At 42.7% G+C, this 16,765-nt stretch overlaps 1 protein-coding gene across 2 annotated transcripts in view; it reads left to right on the top strand.

Moving 5' to 3' along the window:
* TRIM67 (tripartite motif containing 67) overlaps positions 1-16,765 on the top strand; it is a 37,511-nt gene that overhangs the window by 9,458 nt on the left and 11,288 nt on the right. The window contains exons 3-7 of one of the 2 annotated variants that reach the window (XM_056343510.1): positions 2,050-2,172; positions 3,422-3,532; positions 5,764-5,917; positions 12,557-12,702; positions 15,626-15,764. In XM_056343510.1, the coding sequence (XP_056199485.1) occupies positions 2,050-2,172; positions 3,422-3,532; positions 5,764-5,917; positions 12,557-12,702; positions 15,626-15,764 (673 nt within the window). Of the gene's footprint in view, positions 1-2,049; positions 2,173-3,421; positions 3,533-5,763; positions 5,924-12,556; positions 12,703-15,625; positions 15,765-16,765 lie in introns of both variants that reach the window. The other variant, XM_056343509.1, reaches the window with a different exon arrangement.

Here is a 16,765-nt window from a genome sequence, read left to right as displayed (position 1 = left end):
GAGCTGATCTGTGCCTTTTGGCATCTGGACCAAACCCCACCAGTTTATGGACTGTTATTTTCAGAGGAATAGGTGTAGCCTTCCTGCATAATTTATACCCAGAACCATGTATCTCAGAGCAGGTTATTTCTCGTGGAAGTCTTAAGATGGTTGCTATACACACACACAGAGACATTTGCCCCTCAGCAAAAAATTCTTTAAAATGTATGTTTACACAAAGGCGTGAGCAATATGTACATTTTATTATCCTGACTCAATGCACAGCAGACCAGCCAGCCCTCTGCACTCTTTATCTACTCTCTGAGTTTGCCAGAGCTACCAGGAGCTGGGCTTTCATCTCGCCTGGGACAGTTTGCAAATTCATAATCTACTTTGCTTTGCAGATCTGTTGTTTCCCCCTTTTTTCCTTCCCTTCTCCTTTCTGAGGTCCCTTTTAAATCTCTTGGTCTCCTCTTTTCAGAAACTGCCTGCTCCTCATTGCCCCTGTTGCTTCCTCACTCCTCCTTGTTGCTGTCATTATCTGATTTTCACGTTTTCCCATCTGCTGTAACAATTTCATCCTTTCTCACTTGAAAGAGGCATATCGCCAAACACCCCGTTTGATGTGTGAACAGAAAATGAGGAGAGAGATGATGCACCGCAGCCATCTACTGAGTCAGGCTCTGTACACAAATCAGCACTTTGAGAGTAGCTGGATGGAAATGGGCGTAAGGGGGAGTTGGGTGTGATATAAGCCGAGGAGGGAGAGATGCAAACAGGAAAAGTCTAAGACAAGCCTGTGAACAGTAACTGAGCCGTCTGTTGTCTCTCCCCCATACCCATCTTGCTGGCAGGTCTAGGACTGCGGCCGGGACCTCTCAGGGAAGAGTGACCCTGCATCCCTCAGCGGCAGAATGGGATGCATGGATCACAGTGAGGGAAGGGAATACAGTGCTGAAAATTTTTCTCTCAAGAGTGAAGACAAAGCAAAGGAAAAGACAAGAAGAGAAAAACATAAATTAAAGAGCTAAGAGATTGTAGTGTTAGGGGCATGTGATGGCTTACCACAGAGATGCTTCTCCTTCAGCATGTGTTTAAAATCTTCTCACATTTAATGCTGTTGCCTTTTTTTTTTTTTTTTTTCTTTTGGGTATTTGGGAGGAAAGCTGATAGGACAACTAAACATCTTCTCAAAAGGGGAGCCTGAAAGCTTTCTCCTTCTGGTTTCACAAACAGAGGGAGTGAGGGAGAACCTCCCTTTGAATGAGTACTACAGCATCAGTTACATGGTCAGAGAAAGGTATCCGCAGGAGGAGAGGCAGCTCAGGACCTTGTAATACAACTACTCACATTTCTACAGCTGCATGGGATTCTGTGGTAGCGTGGTTTGTTCCCCATTGATAGGGCAGGGGTTTTTGTTATGCTAAGTGGTACCCAGGCTCTACTCAAGGTTCAGTGTTGGATGCCTCGGATGCTGGCTTCTGCCCAGTAGAGAGTTTTACTACAATGTGAATAAAAACTGCCATGTATTATTTTTTTTTAAGCTAATCAAATACGTGTCTCCACTGCCAAGTGCTAGCTATTTTCAAAAAAGTACTTGAAGCCATACACAAATCTCAGGGCCTTGTACCTGATTAATTTCCTTGTAATAAGCCTGTAGACCAGATTCAGGCCCATAATTCTGTTCTAATTGCCATGGTGTAGAGCCAGTGATTTCAAAGTTGCTACAGTGGGATAATTAAAATAGAATGGAGCAGAATCTTCTTATGTATATGTATGCACTGTGTATGTTACGTTTAGCTTTTATATTATGTTGTACTACATCTGTTGTCCGGAAAGTGCCAGTAAATCAATGTTTTAAATAAGCCCATTTATGGCATAGCATCATACTATTTCATTTTATAGCATGCAGTTATTACTGGTACAGCTATAATGAAATCAGAAGGGCAACAGAAATGCTGAGGTCTTGAAAGGAAATCTTTTCTGAATAGAGAAACAGGTAAGAATGAGCATTAGCTTAAGCTGTAAAATATGCTTTCTTTGATGAGTACGACTCTCACCTTCTTCTAGGAGAATGGGTTGGATTATGAAGCTTGTCTTGTCGCTCAGTGTGATGCCTTGGTTGATGCGTTAACACGACAGAAGGCAAAACTGCTCACAAAGGTGACCAAAGAACGTGAGCACAAGCTGAAGGTGAGCAGAACTCTCATCGACTGCGCCTGGCTGCTGATACCTGGTGTCGTTGTGTTTTGCCAAGTCCCCAGCCCACCACACCATGAAAATCCCTAGTGACCAAAATCTAAAGCCCTTTAGCAGGTTCAGTTCAGCAGTTTAGTGGAGCTGTGCTTATACGCTTAAAAAGAGGCGTATGCTTCAGCATTTTGTTGAATCAGGCCATCAGTCTTTATTTACCTGATAGTTTCAGGCTATCTTTCGGGAGGTACTTATCATTGAAATCTGTGTGGCTTGGATTCTGGGACCTTCTGCCCAAGTGAAATGTTGGGATTTTGATGTCTCTTCAAAGCTTTGAAATTCAGGCAAGCACCTCCAGAAATCCATGTACCTCTCAAATGCAGTAAAGGGGGCTGGAAAGAAGCAAGCTATAAATGGTTGAACAAAGTGGCAGTCAGGAAATGTTTGAATAGATACATTTCTGGAAATGTTGAACTGCATATGTGGTTTTGAGATATTATAGTGCCAGTAACATTAATAGTATCTAAGACAGAAGGAAAACTAACATGGCAAACAATGATTAAGATCCGCCTGAGATCAGCACTTAAAAAACCCCGTGCTTAAGAAGAACCAACAAGAACCAAACTTTGGACATACTGCTCACGGCGCAGCTAATCCTGCAGTCAGAGGCTGTGCTATGGAACACAGTGCTGTTAGACCTAGTCTACAGCCACGTGGCAGCAGAATCAAGTCTAAGATCTGGAAAAATGAGCTGCAGCTTTTTTATTTCTTAATCCCAGTCATGCATTCTTAAGCACAGCAAGATCGATGGTGAATTGTGAAGAGAATGGTAGAATATAATCTGCAAGAAACCACTCCTGCAGTTATCCTCTATAATATTTGCCTTTTAAGGGAAGGATTTTTTGAAAGCTCAGATTTTAGTGAAAGTGTGATTGTAAATGTGAATGCTGCAAATGCAGAAACATATTCTGTGCTCTTTCTGCCCTAAGCAAGCCTGATCTTTGAGCAATTAATCTGCTCTGAAAATTGAGATTCCCTGTGCACAACGTTTTGCCAAGCTAATTATCGGTATTTACAATACAGAGCAAGTGAGTGTAGCTGATGGAGATATGGCAATGGCCATATGGCAGCTAAATTAAGCATAGCTTTAACACACTCTTCCATTCGTTGCATCTCTTCTGAAATAATCTTACACAATTCATCGTAAGCTGAGGCAGTCATCAGAACTGTACTGATGCTTGTTTTCCAGGTTGTTTGGGACCAGATAAATCACTGTACACTGAAGCTACGTCAGTCAACAGGGCTTATGGAGTACTGCCTAGAAGTTATCAAAGAAAATGATCCTTCTGGGTTTTTACAGGTATTTTTCTTTCCAATGTTCTGGGGGAAAAAAAGAAAAGTTGTTAAAATTAAATCTAAAAAATGGACGGCTTTGCCAATTAGCCTCTTCCACCTCCGAGGCAGGTTCACTTTAGGTCCTGTTAGTACTGTGTAAAAGCTCAGATAGTTTGGTGACTGCATGAGTGTCCCGGTGAAGGGATGGCTTCAAACAGCTGTGCTCTGACTGAGGTGTGGAGTTAGCAGTCATACCACTTACCTGACTGCTGATGTCTTTCCTCTTGCCAGCCCTTCCTTCTGGGCCAAAAGAGAGATGCTGTGCAGTTAATTATAATTTCTGCAGAATATTATTGTATTCTCATCTGAGAAACCCAACACAGGACCTCCCAGAGCTATCTGATCAATTTGGAAAGGTCTATGACTCAGCAGAGTACTACTTCTCCCCTTTTTGCTTCTCCCCTTTGCTTACCCTTTCCCATGTGAAACAATCTGTTCAGCGTCTCCCCTGTGAGGAAATCCAGCCTTAAGGATTTGCATGTAGCTTTGCATCACTGGGGTGGTTGCACCTCACAGGGCTACAAGACCTGTCTCACAGCTGGAGGGTCCAGGTACCCCCTCTGCAAAATATGTCCTAGCCGACAGTTGCCTTCATTTGCAGGATGTTGTTTCTTAGGTGCAAGCAGTGAAACTGTCTATTGATGAGATAAAACATGACAGATTAATTATCCCACTAATTGTTTGCCTAATTAATTTTATTATTTTATTTTGCCCTGTTTGTTTTGTTGCCTTATTAATTACCTAAGAAGAAAAGTCCACCAAAAAATTGATCTACGTGTGGCTGTCAGCTGAACCGGGCACGTTGCACACATGAACGCATGAGTGTCAGGGGGCTGTCGCAGCATCCCTAAAAAACAGGATGAGAATTAGCCAACTTAAACCTCTTAGCACTCCAGATTGATTGTTACTGTCACGTCTGGTCTCAAGCACGAGTGAGTAATGTGTGGTGTATATTAATCTCAAGACTACACAGATTTTAGCAGGCTGTTGGTTGGGTACTGCAGGACAAATGAAACCTTTAGGTCTTATCTACTTGCTAGCTAGATGAATGCTTCATTTTTCATTTCAGCTTACTTTTCCTGTAATCCTTGTGGCTTCATTCTTTGCAGTCCTCTTTTATTAAAAAATACTTCTGTTTTTACCTTGTCCTGGTTTACCTAATGCTGCTTTCATAGATGGTTGCATAGGTGCAACCAGCAAACCAAATAAAAATGTGGCACTGCATTACTTAAAACAACTACTCCTCCAGCCGGGACATTGAAACACAGCCAAGGGATCCAGCACCCCAGTAAGTGACTCCAAGGTTGTTGCGGGGCTATGAGATGCTCCTCCACTTACTGCACAGACTGGTTAGGAGCTGTTGATGCAGGGGCTCAGACAGGAGTGTCTTCCAGTAACAGTAATGAGGAAAGGTACTTGAACTCCTGCAATGAAGGAAATCTCTCTCTGACCCACTCAAAAGAAAATTCTGCTCCCTGTGACTTACAGGAAGCTGACTGGGAGGGACTCCAGATATCCAAATGGCAGCTTCACTGAACTCAAGGACAGCCGAGTTCATTAATTCCCACAGAGCTGAGATTTCATTTCCAGAAGAGTCCATTGTGATCATCTTAGTCTGACTTCTGGGCTAATTATCTGTGGGCTGAGCTAGAGCAAAGCTTTAAAAATGACATTCAGTTTAGATGTAATGATAGAAATTCCATCATATTCTTCAAAAATCTGTCAGACAGCTTAGCACCCTCACTGTGAGAAATATACACCTTCTTTCCCATTTGATTTTTTTATTCCTTTCAGCTATCATCCACTGAATCATCTCTGTTGAATGGAGAGAACCTCTAGCATTTAAGCCTTTCTTTGTGCAAGTACTTTTTAAACAAGAGAGCAAAAATAGACTGTGCAGATCGGAGAACAGAGCGCAGAAGTATATGTGGCATTCAGAGGCATGATAAGTAACAGAATCTTAACAGGCTTTATAAATGTGATTTTTATTTTCCTACCCTAAGATGGTATTTGTTTTGAAAAGCTGAGATGAAAGGTCGTAACGTAAATGGACCTAACCCCAAAATGATGAGATCCCATCTCAGCTGTTGCGCTGTCAAATTCCTGCTTACTTTGTACTGTATCTCACAGGCATTCTGCCACTTTTAATGTGTGCATCTGCCATTTCACTGTAAGCTGGATGATACTCTCTTTCAGATTTCGGATGCTTTAATCAAGCGTGTTCAGGTATCTCAGGAACAGTGGGTCAAAGGAGCATTGGAGCCAAAAGTGTCTGCTGAGTTTGACTTGACTCTGGATAGCGAACCTTTACTGCAGTCCATTCACCAGCTGGATTTTATTCAGATGAAATGTAGGGGTGAGCTTTTATGATTTTCTTTTTTGTGTTTTTTCATGCATGTGTTGAAACAGTGCTGGGAGGCATGGGGGAACTGTGGGAAGAAAGGAATGACTTGAAATTGCTGGGTGGTTTTAAAAGGTTCTCAAGCAAATTAACATTATCAGGTGTTTCCTGGAAAGGTGTGCTCACCTCACATGCAGTGACGTGAACAAGCTCAGACAGAGATACCAGGTGCAGTTAAAGATTTGAAAAGATAATGTCTTCAGAGCAGGGCTGTCTATCAGCTTTGAAGATCAAGAATACATCAGCTGCATGAAAACTTCATGCCATTTTACAGCATCCCTAGATGTAACATGGTTAATTCAAAACACCAGTTACCCCTATCTTGTCAGGAACAGCTGACGTGGTAAATAAATATACCCCCCCATACACATATGCTTGAATAGGGGAAACACACACACCCCACCCCCCCCTTTGAGTTGTATCTGGACTGTGCTGCAAACAGTGCCCAGCTAAAAAAAGTATTGTGAGGCAGAGATTCACAAGGGGAAAGTAGCTCCATGGCTATACCCTCCCCTCATTCCAGGTATCTGAATGATTCTGAGGGACATACTAAAGGGAAAGGAGGTTAAAAATGTATTTAAAAGCAGAAGCTGATGAGCAGTAGATACCATTGGCAAAAAAGAAAAAAAAAAGTTAACATCGTGTGCTTGTAATGAGCTTGGTTTATATGGAGCAGGATGAGAACTGCATCAGAATTAGATAGATCCACAGACAGGCTAGCTTTGAAGGCTGTTGTGGTGCCTGGGAATGATGCCATTAGCTTCCCTTAGTGGTGATTCAAGCCTTAATTATACATGTGGGTGACAGGGTCGAGGCTGCCAGAAGTCAATGAATGAGTTAAGGATAATCATGTCGTGATGTTGGATGTGCTTTTTTTTGACTCCAAGCAAGCTTAAAGATTTCTGTTCAGTTTATCTGTTCTCTCTGGGCCTAATTCTGAACCTGAGAGACCCAAGATGAAGTAATTAGGGTGGATAATTTGGCCGATAAATATGTGGAAAAACAATGGATAAACAGTTAAAGGCCAAAGTCTGCTCACCAAGAGTGGTTTACATCTTGGCATAAAAGACTCTGCTAAAGTTACTCAAAAAACACCAGTGAACTGCTCCTTTGACACATTGACAGCCAGGAGAGTGGAGTCAAGAGAGAAAGAGTATCACTGATAAAACCACTCTGAACACTTTCTACACTTGTCTTTTTAAATCAGTTTACATTTAATGCTGGCTGTATTTATTGTTAAATATATTTAATACTAATCTTCCACTACTCTTCTTCATAAACATATAAAAAAATTAGTTAAACTATCCACTTAGATTGCTAATTAACCACATGTCAGTTGAGGTGAGAGCAGATTAGGTATTTGGATTTTGGACATTCATCTGGCTTTAAGCTTGAAGACTTATGAGACTTTAATTGAGCCAGAGTCACTGGAGCTTTATAAAAGATAAAGCTGTCTGCTACGCTCTCATTTATCAGACGATCGCAGTGAGGCTCTGGTACTGAGCTAGACACAGTCTGAGGAGCAGAGAAGAGGACAGGACTGCTTCTGCCCAGACCCATGCAGAGCTTACAAACACCCTCGGGCTTTGCTCCCCAGAGGCACCTTAAGTTAGCCCTCAGAAAGGGCTTTTCCTTGAGCTGTCTTGGCCTTGACCAGGGACTACCTCTTGCATGTCCAATCAGCTTGGTCAACACAACTGGCTTGACCATGTACACACCATGCAAAGAGTGGTGGAAATGGTGTTAAACTGGCCACCACTCCTGCAGCTGCATAAGCGACACCACTATTCCCCCTCGTGTCTCTGTGAGCCCAAGCAGAACAAGCGACCAACTGGTCCCAAGCTAACATTCATAGGTATTGAGGATTGTTTAGTATATAGAGGTGTATTTATATTTTTCAGTTTATGACAGCAAATCTATTTGCATTTGAACTGCTCAGTCTGACACTTTGGCATTTTTTTTTTCTGAAATTTTACTTATATGACCTCAAGCAGCTCTGCATTATCTTCTCTTGCATAATGGTCTTGCATCTAGACACACAGGTACCACAGAGTAAGCAACTCAGCATTTCAGCGCCCAGCACCAGACTTACTGGGAACATCACTTTGCTGACTGTGAGGGGAAGCTGGTGTTGCAGGGCCATGTTTTGCTATTTATCACCATCAGGACTTGTGTATTTCTGAGCCTCCAATTTCACAAAGAAAAGACTATGTGTCTCCTCACATCTGCTCCTCTTTCTTGAATCCTACCTACCCCAGTGCACCAACAAGTCATCAATCTTTGTCAAATGTTGGTGTTGAGGGGCGTGTTGTTAAGTCACCGTACTGGCTGATCTGATAAGAGTAGTTACATTAAAGACATCAGAGACAATCTGTAAAGGGAGTTTTGGGGAAATCTAGGAGAATAGGGGCCAGCGTGGCTGTTCTAACTGCAAGTTGTTTTGTTCCAAAAGCTTTGCGATGTAAGGTCTGTACTATTGTTATCGATGCTTAGTGCATGACTGAATTTCTTTTTTTTTTTTTTTTTTTCAAAATCTGGCCTCGTTCAACCTCAGTGAGCTTGCATGGGTCATTTAGAGTGAAAGCATGCTTGTAAGTAAACATTGATTCACTGTGTTGGATAAAGAAGAATGAAAATGAGAACAAATCACATTACATTTGCTTTGATGACTTCTTCATGTACCTTATTGGTGGACTCTCTATAAGCCCATATCTAAAGCTCATCTCAATAAATAAAGATCAGGGGGTGTTTTTTCTTTTCACAGAAAGAAAAAGCAACTTGCTAACAAGTTAAATGTGCACAAATGTGATAGATGCAGAAGTAATGCTTAAGCAGTCATGTTGACCAAAGGGTCTCACTGATAGCCCTTTGGCAAGAGTCCCGCACTCCCCAGGCTAGCTGGCCTGCTGAGATGCGCACGGCTCTAGTAATTGCTGGCATTTTGAGCTTTCCCAGATCCCTTTCCTCTGTCCATGTTTTCTTTTCTCTGTTGCTTTTTCTGAGTGCCTTGGCACAAAATTCCTGGCCTCTGATGACTGGCTCAATCTGTACATCACATTTCCCCAGTTCAAGCTGTGGGCATAGGCAAATACATGTTCCAGGTCTGTTCTGTTCTAACAGCTGGAACTGTCATGCAATCTTGGTTTACTGTAAAATGAAGACTAGGTACAAAATAGAAAAAAGTATAGCTACTCTCTACTTTTCTGTACCACCTCTTAACACTCATTCATATGCCCCTTTTTGTCAGCAGCAACTCCTCCTCTCTTCTGGAAACCAGTCCATCAAGATTCCCCAGATACATCTGCTGCAAATCTTCACAGATTCTCCAGCCATGAGCTGCATAGCCCTGATAATGGAAGAGTAACTTAATCCTAATCTTAGGTTTTACACCTGGTTCTGTCTGCTCTGCATCATGGACCCAGGTCTTTGCCTGTGGTCTTTCCTTCTCTCTTGGTAACACTGTGACTCAGGCTATTACAGGGCTGCCCTGCAGTTTTGGAGGAGGTCCAAGTATTCGTGTTTCTGAGAGTCCCATTCCTTCACTGCATTTAGTCCTTTAAAATTAATCTGAGACGGAGGAGGGCACAACTTGCTTGTCAAGAGGACAAATAACAGACATCTTAGAGCAGCCCTACCATACCCTGAGAGGAGATCAGCTGTGAGATGTATTGAGCAATGTAGTTTTGAAACTGCTGAGTTGACATGAGACATCAGTATCACATGTTTTAGCCAAGTGTGACCGGCATGAAGCACTTTTAAAATAGCAGGACATCATTCAGATTCATTAATGGGTCTTGCAGGGCCAATGCAGTGTCATTTCTCCCTTTATATTTTTAATCTTTTCCTTCAAAAACTCTCTAGAGGACTTTAAGCTGACAAAGAAGTGGGACAACACTGTAATTTAACATCTAAGTCTTCTGTTTTTTTCTGACACTTAGCCTATATTTTTCTTTTCTTAGCCCTGTCCCATTGCTCTTCACTATAAGATAGATCCCAGTGTCCTGGTTACTCAACTTGCTTCACACTTTCCTATGACTTTTACAACAAGTGTTCACCTTTTTTCTTCCCAGAGGGAATCTAAGATCCAGGCAAATGTCGTCCATCCACATCCAGGGGAGGAGGCAGGAGGGCAGGGACAGTGAGCATCATCCAGCGAAGCTGCACAGCTGTTTGGTGGGAGCTTCTTACCACTCCTTCAGCTACTGTAGGTTGTGCAGTTCAGACCAAGGCTGGCCCAGAGGGAGTAGGAGGCTGGTAAAGATTACCCACAAAAACTTAAATTTCCTGTGACACAGTAAAGAAACCCAGGCACTTCCCCATAGTATGCGTGACTCCCAGAAGTAGGGCCCAAATTCACACTGCCCCGGGAAGTGGGAACAACAGCACTTTACTGTATGAAATATATTCTAATCCTAGATGGCATTCCTGTTTCCGTAATTAAAAGGGACTCATAAAACACTTACCTTCCCCTAGAAATTCTGCTTTTTTTTTCAGCACTGTGCATTACATGAACAGTCCCTGAAAAAGCCTCCATCAGTGTTCCTAGGAATTTTTTGCAGAGTGTTGAAGAGGTTAGTGATGCTTTCAGAGGAGAGGGTAGGTTGTCCATTTTGCACTTTATAAACTTCAGGATTTGCCAGAGGGTGTCTCAGAAGTGGGGAGGACTCAGCAAACGCCTCCTGAGAGGGGTAACTGCTTAACTAAAGTGGCAGGATTGTGGATGGCTGATACAGCTCTATCTTTGCCCAGACTGACCAATCACTGGAAATACACAGGCTAACAAATACAGACAAAACCCTAAACTTAAAATGGTTCACTTAAAAAAACCCCGTTACCTCTGAATTCCTCATTTTCACATTTTTGACCCTTGTAATGTCACTTTTCTGTTACTTCTCCAGACACAGTGTCTCCTGGAGAAAAGTCTGAACTTTCCATGTGAAAAAACAAGCAGGTTTTTATTTATGACACACTCTGAATCATCCTTTAATATCAAGGAATGGGAACAAGGCTTTTTCTTTTCTTTTCACAGAAAAAACCTTCACGAGCTCATTTATAAAGATCTTTTGTTTCAGACCACAGTCATTCTTCTAGGCTATCAACCAGCCACGTTCACCGAGGTGATGGATAATGCCACGGTAGCTTCTGCACCGTTTATCACAAGTGTGATGCTGATTTTTGTGTCATTTCCAAAGTGGGGGTGAAGCCTTAGCCCCATCACACAGTAGCATCCATTTTCCCACAGACTGCTTGGTACACAAAATGCCAACAGTCCTCTTTTATCCACAGAGGTAAAATAGGATGAAAAGAACAGCTCAAGGGCTTAGCTCTCACACAGGCGGATGGAGGAAAATAAACTAGATGCCCAAAGCAGAGTAGATAAAAGAAAAGCAAACTGACATTGTTAAGAGCTAAGTCAGTGAATGCTCAGAGCACTCAGCTCCTTGTAAGACACGGCCGAGCTCTGCAGAAATGATCCTGAACGGTAAAATTCAGCCTTGGGCAGAAGAGCAGGCAGGGTCTATGCATCACTTACATCCCGCTTAACCTGTGTGATTCCAACAGTGTGTAAGATACGTGCCAAATCTCTCTAGAAGGCTGAATTTTCACTTTATAATTTCCAGCAAAGAGTGAACAGTGAGAGTTTAGTTGCATTTGGCAGAGAAGGTGTGGTGCGTGCCTCTTTCCCACAGAGGCATGGCTGAATGTTTTTACTCTGTTTATTTTTATTTTTAAGATGTTGGTCTGGTCAACCGTCTCTTGGTGTTTCCCCTGAGCATGTCACCAGAAAGGCATGTTAGTAACTAACTTCATACCTGTAATTTCTGAGAAGACAGAACCACAAGCAGTCACCTGTGGTGCAGAAGTTCCCTTTGCTACCCAAACCAAGGGATTTAGACAACATTTGCAAATGGAACAATTTTCTTCATCAGTTTCTTTTAAGTATGGCTGCCATAAAGATGACATATCCAAGGTGTTTTTGATGAAGGACTGGGTCGGGGTGCGTTAGGTTAGATTTAAAAAAAGAAAAATAAATCCCTATTGTGAAGAATTGTTTTCCTGCTGTCAGTGGAGTACAGACTCTATCTCGCCGCCATCCCAGGAGGGGTGGCTGCTCTGCTCTGCTGGTTAATAACCCAGTTCTTCTTTAATGAGCTGGGCTTCCTGGCAGCAATGCATCTCCCATGCCGCCCCGTGGCCTGGGACACCCCCTGCCACCACTGCTCCCTCTTTCCTTTTGGGGACAGCGGGTGGAAAATGCTCTAGCATGAGAAAAAAACTCTTCCAGCCAGTGACCCCTGGGAAGGGAACCAGACGTGAGGTCCTCAGACTGTAGCTCTTACGAGGCACCAGAAGCATGTCCAGATATGTTTCTGTTTATGTATTTCAGCCAAATTATTTGTCTGAATACTGACATTTTGTTATATCATTTTTACTGCCTTTTGTTTCAAGGAAGGGAACGGACTCTCTTCCTACCGAATATTGACTCCTCTGTGAGGGGAGGGCAGTGAGCGGTCACCGTACTGCCCACAGCACAGACTGATGGGGTAGGGCAGAGTTACACTAACCTGTACCCAGTTCCTCTTACAGTGCCACCCGTCCCCTTACTGCAGCTGGAGAAGTGTTGCACCAGAAACAACAGCGTGACATTGGCCTGGAGGATGCCACCTTTGAGCCACAACCCGGTGGAAGGTTATATCTTGGAACTTGATGATGGAGATGGTGGCCAATTCCGAGTGAGAATTTCATTCAGCATTTATTTGTTTCTTTGTATGTGTTTCCTCGGGATATGGATTTGTGTCTGTCCTGAGGGTGGGGAGAGGGGGTAGGGAAGATACAAGTTGTCAAAACATCCCTGCTTCTGTCACATGGATGCAGAAAGCAGTGCAGATGCTACTTGTTAGAAGGACCCCCAGCTTGGGTAAGAAGTTATTATTTGAAGTTATTCTCAGGGCTCTGGGAAAGAGGGCCTTGAGGTGCCCCTGGAGTGCACCAGAGCAGAAAAGCCTATACTGTTCTACAGGAGCTGAAAGTTGTTCATTCCACAAAACAGAGATTTACTTGAAGCCCCTGCTCTCAACTGTCCATAGCACCCCATTTCAACAGCTGAGATTCTTGGTCCAGAAATGCAACTCAGTTTTTCCTGGTTTTCTGAGTAAAAATGGGATCCTGCGTAAAAATATGGGATTTCTAAATCTTTTCTCTGGGAGTGAATGAGACCAGGCTAATGGAAGATTTCCACAGGCACACTACAATGGGGTTGGTAAGTATGGAAAGGCGTCCCGAGTGATGCTACACCTGCTTGCTCCTGGCAGCAGGCGCAGGGTACTTATAGGCTCCCGTCCCTTCTCACCACATCCCAATAAACAAACTACAGAAATAATTCAGTCAGCTTTCTGCTAGCCATGTCCTGCTGGAAGCTGTGGCCTTCCTCCTCCGGCAGGCTTCATGCTCCTGTTGCTCCTGAACCAGGCTGGCCCAGTGCATTCCCTAGGGGTTGTTTCCCCTTGAAAGCATCTGGACGTCACTGTGGAGCACAGCTGCTGTCTTCACAGATGGGAAATTTTGCCAAAAACCTGTGATGGCATTTCTTTGGGAGCTGCAAGCTGGCGTCTCACTGGAAACCTAAAGTTTTCTCAAGCTGAAAATGGCCTGGCACTGTTCCACCTAAGGAACTGCCTCCCTATGCCAAACTGCTGCACTTGTAGCTGGAAAAGGCACCTGATTTGGACACCCCTCAATAGAAGAGACAGCAATATTGGCAGGGCATTTTGAAGAGGGCACTATGTTTATGGAAGATCTCTTCAGTTCCTTGGTCCAAGTATCATTTCACATTGGTCTGAAGAGGCTGCTCTCCGCTACTGAAAGTGTGAGGAGGTACCTCTGTGAAAGGCTGCTGGGAGCTGCCGATGTAGTTGACATTAGTAGGTAAGAGTGTTATCAGTGCATGATGAATGAAGAGTTAGGAGCAAGGTGTTAGGAATTCCAGTGTCTCAGATAAAGCTTTTCAAGTGCTATTCACGTCTAAATAAACACTTGTGATTAAAAAAGATTTCAGGCTGGTGTGTATCCCAGCCCATTTGTTTGTGGGGGTTTGTAACTGCCAAAGGTTTTAGGACTTCCAGCACTACTGTGTCAAGGTTTTGGATTGAAAAAGATACAAAGCCATCTCAATCCTTAAAAATCTAAAGTGACAACTTCTCAGGGGAATGCTTTTCTTACTGCTGTAGAAAAATCCTCAGTTTTACCCATTGAAAGATAAACTGCAGGCTTCTCAGCGGTGCCATTTCAGTAAGAGTTTGCTGACTTTTTGTGAAGGATTATATATCTGAAAGCAATGGCACTGACTGCACTTTATCAGTGTTCAATGGGTGGATTTAAAGAACGTTTTTTGTCCCCCATCGTAGCAGGGAGCATCAATCTGAATAAACACAAGCAGTGAACAGTGGTAAAAATATGAAATGGATTAGAAAATGTGAGAGTTGTTCTACAAATACAACTTTTTTGCACAGACAGCATGTGTTATAACATGGAGATGAATTAAGCTATTCTACTAAACCTCTTCTTTCTGTCCATAAAAGTTCATCAGCTAACTCAGAACCCCAAGAGATTCTGTTATTTGTAGCAGCCACCATGGTAGCAAAGTGGACAAACACGTAGTCCACTGTAAACTTAAGTAATCCCTTTGTTATTCATCACATACTTAACTCACTTTAGGTTCATATCAAAGAGCCTTAATCAACAGGACTACTCTTAGGCACGTACTCGAGTGCCTTAACTGAACCGGGGCCTTAGTGCTCTGCTTAGTGACAGCTTTAAGCTCTTTAGGGCCTTTGCTACCATAAATCTATGGATTTCACAGAACTGGAGAAATCAGAGTTGGAAAGGAATTGTGGCTTTCAACCTGCTTGCCAAGACAGGATTTTTTCCTTTCCTGTAATTTTCTGTTCATTTTTCCAACAAACATGAGGTTTCTAGGCTTCTTTCAGTTCATCATAGATTCTATAATCTGACTGATCCTCTTCATTAGTCTGCCTAGATGTTCCTCCTCCTGAAATATTTCACATTACACAAGTGCTTGCCGTTTAATGAATCTTTGCAGACTTTTACAATGTCTCTGTTGTCTAGTTGCCGTTTAATCATGTGAGATATGTGATCCTAATTTTTTGGACATCAGTTTCTTCTGGCTCTGTGTTTGCAGGTTTCAAAATTATATTTTAACACAGGCATGAGACAATCTTTCCAACAGAATAATACTGTGTTTACTTAGGTTTTTTTATTCTTCCACACACTCCTTTTTTAGTCCTACATAAGTACAAGAATGGCCACAGTTGGCCAGACACTGGGACTGCTATCCAAAATAGTGGTTTCGAGTAGATGTTTAGGAAAAGAGGATAGAAGCTAAGTTCTTCTTGTGTTGCCCTTTATTGCTGTACCCTTCCAGCTTCATCTTCACCTTAGCATCTTCACTGCTAACCAACCCTGATGTCTCCACTGCTGTGGCTGTCTGTGTTCCAACAGCATAACTTCTACATCCCGGGAAGCAATGAGAAGCTATTCACTTGTGGCTTATATTTAGAAGTCTTAACATGTGATCACAAGGCACAGAGAAACAGTTAAACATGTCCCTCTTTCTCCTTTTTTTTGGTGAATGTTTAGGAAGTGTATGTTGGCAAGGAGACTCTCTGCACCATTGATGGTCTTCATTTCAACAGTACCTATAATGCAAGAGTCAAAGCTTTCAACTCATCAGGAGTTGGTCCTTACAGCAAGACAGTTATTTTACAGACGTCAGATGGTGAGTTGGGGTTTTGCCAGTTTCTAAGTGAAAAGCTGCAGGTCTCAGTGGCAGAACACTTCCATCCCTTTATACCCACTAATATCTTTGGTACTTACTGGCATGGAGATTTTGGATCATCTGAGCAGAGAAGCCAGCAACTGAGTGTGCGCAGGGACTGAGCTCTCCTCCTAGCACTTTCAGGGATTTTCCATGATTAGTAACACTTCAGGATTCAAATAATGCAATTTTATTTGGCTGTAGAAGTCTGGGGTCTAAGATTCTTATTTGCTTTAGCATACAGAAGTAGTTATGCAACACACGGGATATTTTTGTGCCACTCTGTCTCCACTTCTGCATATATCTTCAAAATTTGCCTTTTTCTTCACTACCACTTTAATTTCACAGCAAAGTTTGATAATACAGAGATGGGAATTCATACTTGTTCCTCTGTAATTATACTTGACATCCATACAGGCATTACAAGAGGTTCATCTTCATTAATGATATTGTAATGAAGCGAGAAGTGCATGCCATTATCAATTCCACTTTTATGCTGTGTTGCCAAAATAGGCCAGTATAAAATATTTATACTTTAAGAGCTTTTTCTGTTGGTTCCCCCCCCCCCCCCCTTTAATAAACTAGTGAAGTCAGTCCTAACCAGTGCAGACACAGTAGAACTCCTTTGGAGGTGATTCTGAACCAATTCACCTCTTGTGGGCAGTTTCCGTATCATGGAGAAGCCTTTGTCCCCTCAATGACTTTCTTGTTACCATGTGAGGACAGAAAGTCACTGCTTTTTGCGGTTTATGTTCAGAGGAACAAGCACAGACAACGTAAAGCACTTCTGAGCTGAAAACCAGCAGGGTACCGGCTCAAAGCAGCCTTGTGTAGCTGCCTACAGGAACGAGGAGAGATTGTCTTTATTGCCTTTATATTGTCTTTATATTGTGCAGGGGGGTCTTTAGAAAGGCAGAATCTCATCCTCCTGATTTAAGTAAAGCAGACAACACTCGAACACA

Source organism: Falco biarmicus, chromosome 6 (assembly GCF_023638135.1).
Source record: "Falco biarmicus isolate bFalBia1 chromosome 6, bFalBia1.pri, whole genome shotgun sequence".
NCBI classification, from domain to species: Eukaryota; Metazoa; Chordata; class Aves; order Falconiformes; family Falconidae; genus Falco; species Falco biarmicus.
The sequence above is the reverse complement of the archived record's forward strand: the minus strand, read 5'-3'. Positions and strand labels throughout refer to the sequence as shown.